We start from the raw sequence: 5,263 nt of genomic DNA on the forward strand, positions 1-5,263 counted from the left end.
ATTTGGGACATGCAAAAATACAGTTTATGTGATTTTGTTCTGAGAATAAACATTAAACATCAGGATTAAAAAGACTCAAATTGAAATGAATAAGGGACATGTTAGCTTAATTTGATGTTAGATAATAGTTTATCTAACATATCAGCTTCTCAAAAACAAGAACATTTGTTTCTCTGATGCTTCATGATAATGTGTGTACAATGTGTGCTATATTTTTTTGGAAAGACCTAATATTTTAACACATACATAATTTGACAAAACGAATAATTTAAATATTTTAGAATAAAATAGTAGGCCTATTACAAATTATAATAGAATAATTGTAAAATACCAACTTTGTTTTTTATTTTTTCTTCACATCTCAAGCTTCAGCTTCTCTAGCACTGTTGTCTCCTTGGAACGACAATTAAATATAATATTGACTTGAAGAAACACAATATTACAGTATTTACGGAAGTTTGACAGCTACAGACTAGAGTATTTAGCGTATTTTTTCTTTATATCGACACTTATTTAATTTAATTTAATTTAATATGATAGGCAATCGAGTTGCTTTTATTTTGAAATATATGGATTGGTATTGGGGTACTATGACGAAGGTTTCTCCAAATATTCATATTTCAAGCCTTCGCCTTTGAAAGGCAAGAACTTATCGTCCGCCTTTAAAAATTAATATTCATGATCAAGGACTTCGCTATTGGAAGGTTGACGAGGAACCTTAGCGCGGCCTACTTAATATTCATAAGCTCTGCCTCTACCGTAGTAGGGAAGAGATGAGCTATCACATGATTATAAACACATGATCACATGACAGAGAATCAGTTCCACTTCAAAATGGCTTTAGGGTGTAATAGGTTTCAGAAAGACTCTGCAGTACTTGCAATAGTTTTGGCGTGTGTTTTATGCGCGCCGTGTGCTGCTCGCTACAGCAGGCCGCACAGATATGAAGCTCAGCTGGAGTCTGCAGCAGCAGCGGAGGAGGAGCAGTGGTTCATCCAGAGACTCGATCACTTCAACGGCGCCGAGACTCGAGTCTGGAAACAGGTACTTCACTGCACTAAAACCTGCTGCTGGAAATGGAATAAGCGTGCACCATGGCATTTAAATAAAAAATAAACCTGAACTGAATAAAATGAAATGAAATGTAAAAAACGAACCTTAAATTAATTTTATTCCAACATTTGTTTTGAAGATTTCAGGAAAAGTTCACTCCTAATGTGTTTGTTTTAGGATTGATATATTGTCAAAAACAGAGAATAAAATTCTAGTTGTTTAATTTTATTGTTGGACAAGCCAGACTTGCAGTTTACTTCACAAAGGAGAAATAGAAAGGAGAACAGACATGGTGTTGAATATAAGTATTTATAATATTTTACAATAATTAATATTGTAATATTTATAGTAATTTACTATAATATTTTTATTTACAATATTTTAGTATTTATAATACAAGTATTTACTAATGAATGAAATGGAGTCTTTTAAATGACAGTGATGTTATAGTAATATCATCTGTGCTGTAATTGAAGGAGAACACATTTTTGATATGTTATTAATTTGAAGCTGTTTGTACATGTGATTCAGTGATTTTGTTTTAAATAAAATTTCTTTCTAAAATCTCTATCTCTAACTAAAACCTGTTGAAATAAGATAAACGTGAACTGAATAAAATAAAATGTAAAAAAACTTATTTTTTGCTTTTATTTCAGCTGCCAACGTTTCTCAATTGTATTTAATTGATCTTGATGTACTAAAATAACAACAACTGAAAAAAAAGAATGAAAACTATATAGATATATTGACATATTTATTTAAAATAAAGCTAAGAAAAATGACAAAAGCACACTACAAAATTACTAAAACGTAACTAAAATTAAAAATAAAAAACCCAGAAAATATAAAAATTATTCAAAATATGAATAAAAACTAAAAACACACAACAAAATTACTAAAACTCAAACTTAACTAAAAAATAAATAAAAAAATAAATAAAAATAATTCAAAATATTAATAAAAATTATTATAGTAGCCTATCTCAATGCATTCTATATGTTTTTGAAAGATGTCTATTATGCTCACTTATGCACCAATTTATTTGATCAACAATAAATTAAAAACAGTAATATTGTGATAATATTACAGTTTAAAACTGTTTTTTTTTTTTGTTAATTCGTTTCTTAATATGTTTTCAAATGTAATTCATGTGATGGCAAAGCTACATTTTCTCACACACACACACACACATATAGTAGTATCACCATGGTACAAATCCAAAGAATGTGTGCATATATATATATTTTTCACAGTCCATATGACACTAAAGGTTCAACAACCGGTTTCTTCTTCAGAGATATTTCGTGAATGACACCTTCTATAGACCCGGTGGTCCGGTCTTCCTGATGATCGGGGGTGAAGGTCCAGCAAACCCCGCCTGGATGCAGTACGGAACCTGGCTGCTTTACGCACAGAAACTGGGCGCCTTGTGCTTGTTACTGGAGCACCGATTCTACGGGAAGAGTCACCCGACAGAGTGAGTGAAAGAAAGAAAGAGCGAGCTTAACAAGGCCATTCAGGTTTATGAACACTAGATGGTGCTACAAGCCAGTAACTACACAGCTGTTCTTTTCCCATGAGGATATCTATCTATCTATCTATCTATCTATCTGTCTGTCTGTCTGTCTGTCTGTCGGTCGTTCTATGGTTCTGTCATTGATTATTGATTGTTCTGCTTTGTGTTTCAGGGACCTGAGCACTGAGAATCTGCGTTTCCTCAGCAGTCGTCAGGCATTGGCTGATCTCGCTCACTTCCGCACGGTTACCGCAGCGACGCGAGGCCTGACCAATAGCAAGTGGGTTGCGTTTGGGGGCTCCTACCCAGGATCTCTTGCTGCCTGGTTCCGTCTGAAGTACCCGCACCTGGTGCACGCCTCCGTAGCGACCAGCGCACCTGTTCACGCCACAGTCAACTTCCCAGGTGCGTCATGAGGCTAAAGCAGTGAATTATTTTAACATGAAATCATAATTGACTCGATTTACTTTCTGTAAATCTATCTTGTTTTATATCTTGCTCCATTTTCTGAATCTTTTTTCCTATTTGACTTTCCAACCATCCGTCATCTAAAGATGCTTTTCAGCATTCAATCAATTCTTGGATAAAATTGAGAAAACAACTTCTAAATTCAACTCTATAATTTAGGTACTTGTTGAATGTTCTGTTTTTGCTCAGAAATACATCGAATTCTGCAATTAAAATGGATCACACACACTGTCAGTTTCTGTTATCTTGACTTGTCTACCTTTTTAGGCTTTTAACCATGAAAAATCACTGTAACATGCTGCCTTTATTTATAAAATGGCAGAAATATTAAATTATTTACACTACTGTTTAATAAGATTTTTTAATGTTTCTGAAAGAAGCTTCTTCTGCTCACCAAGGCTGCATTATTTGATCAAAAATACAGTAAAAACTGTAATATTGTGAAATATTATTACAATTTCAAACAACTGTTTTCTATGTGAATATATTATAATAAAATGTAATTTATTCCTGTGATCAGAGATGAATTTTCAGCATCATTACTCCAGTCTTCAGTGTCACATGATCTTCAGAAATCATTCTAATATGCTGATTTGCTGCTCAAGAAACATTTCTGATTATTATCAATGTTGAAAACAGTTGTGCTGCTTCAGATGTTTGTCGAAACAGTGATGAATTTTATTTTTCAGGATTCTTTGATGAACAGAAAGTTCAAAAGAGCAGCATTTATTTGAGTTGGGAATCTTTTATAACATTTTATATAAATGTCTTTACTGTCACGTTTTATCAATTTAAAAAATAATAATCTAAACCTAGTTACAACTTACTGCTTGAGCAGTACACAATGAACACAAAAGGAATGTTTAAAATCATATTTACTTAAAGGTACCAATATAAAAACATCAGCATTATACAAAAAGTGCAATCTTCCTACAAAAAGCTGTGGTTGTTGCAACAACAAAGAAACATTAGAATAAGTCAAAAGAACAAGAATTTATTTGAAATCTTTTGTAACATTATAAATGTCTCTACCGTCAATTTTGATCAATTTAATGTGTCTTTGATAAATAAAAGTATTCATTTATTTAAAAAAATCTTACTGACCCAAGACTTTTGAATGGTAGTGTAAATATTACAAAAATATAAAGTAGTATAAATGCAGTTTTTACTTGTCTCTGTCGCACCTTATTTCTTGTTTCCAGTCTGCTTTTCTTGTCTTGTTTGCTCTTTCCCTCTGTTCCTCAACCCCCCCGTCTCTTTCCTCCATGTTTCTGAACAGCTGGATGTCACCATGACGTCCGAACCACTTTAAAGCAGGACCTCTCCCTGACCTACAGCTACACACACACACACACACACACACACATGAATCACCAGTCATCATGACTGAGGTCTGCCGAGGGTGTTTATTATGTCTGTTGGGTCATATTTAAAACAACGCCCCCATACAGACATTAAAAAGAAAAATAAATCAAGGGTTAATTATGGCGATGAGCAACTGTCTCTGCAGTGGAGACACGAGATACATGTGTTTTGCCTGTTAGAAGAATCCCAGAGCTCTCCGTCTGTGTGGTTAGATGACGTGAATGACTCCATGTCTGTCGGTGCAGACGTCAAACTCCGTGACTGTGGTCTGTCCTGCAGTGAGCATCGCTCCTCAGGATAGTGATGTCGCACTGACCACTTTCACAGCATTTCATTGTGAACGGCTCTTAGATCATTGCAGTGCTAGAACAATAGCTTCTCACATTGTGTCCTCTCATCTCATCGCATTGTTTGTCTGTTGCCTGAAACGATGCTGGATCTTCTCGGTTTGCGCTGGTCATTTCTGTGAGACATGCATGATTATGTTGACCGCTGTTTCTGCTCTCATCCAGTCATCTGAGGCTTTGATAATAAGGCGTTTGGTTTGCAACATTACTTTTAGACCATGTCTAAAAACACTAAACTTCAGCCTAAAACGTGTGCCATGAATGATTCCTTAAAGGAATAGTTCACCCAAAAATGAAAATTAGCTGAAAATGTCCTCACCTACAGGCCATCCAAGATTAGGATGAGTTTGTTTCTTCATCAGATTTGGAGAAATGTAGCATTACATCACTTGCTCACCAATGGATGCTCTGCAGTGAATGGGTGCCGTCAGAATGAGAGTCCAAACAGCTGATAAAAACGTCACAATAATCCACAAGTAATCCACACCACTCCAGTCCATCAGTTAATGTCTTG

General features: G+C 34.7%; 1 protein-coding gene across 1 annotated transcript in view; it reads left to right on the forward strand.

The window, feature by feature from the left end:
* Positions 1–802: 802 nt before the first annotated feature.
* The window catches only part of prss59 (serine protease 59, putative), a 17,675-nt gene continuing 13,214 nt past the window's right edge, over positions 803–5,263 (forward strand). The window contains exons 1-3 of the mRNA XM_016545775.1: positions 803–1,044; positions 2,349–2,530; positions 2,742–2,974. Coding sequence (XP_016401261.1) covers positions 808–1,044; positions 2,349–2,530; positions 2,742–2,974 — 652 coding nt within the window. The 5' untranslated portion in view covers positions 803–807. The remainder of the gene's footprint in view (positions 1,045–2,348; positions 2,531–2,741; positions 2,975–5,263) is intronic.

Source organism: Sinocyclocheilus rhinocerous, unplaced genomic scaffold (genome assembly GCF_001515625.1).
Source record: "Sinocyclocheilus rhinocerous isolate Xijiao unplaced genomic scaffold, SAMN03320098_v1.1 scaffold1091, whole genome shotgun sequence".
Taxonomy (NCBI): Eukaryota; Metazoa; Chordata; class Actinopteri; order Cypriniformes; family Cyprinidae; genus Sinocyclocheilus; species Sinocyclocheilus rhinocerous.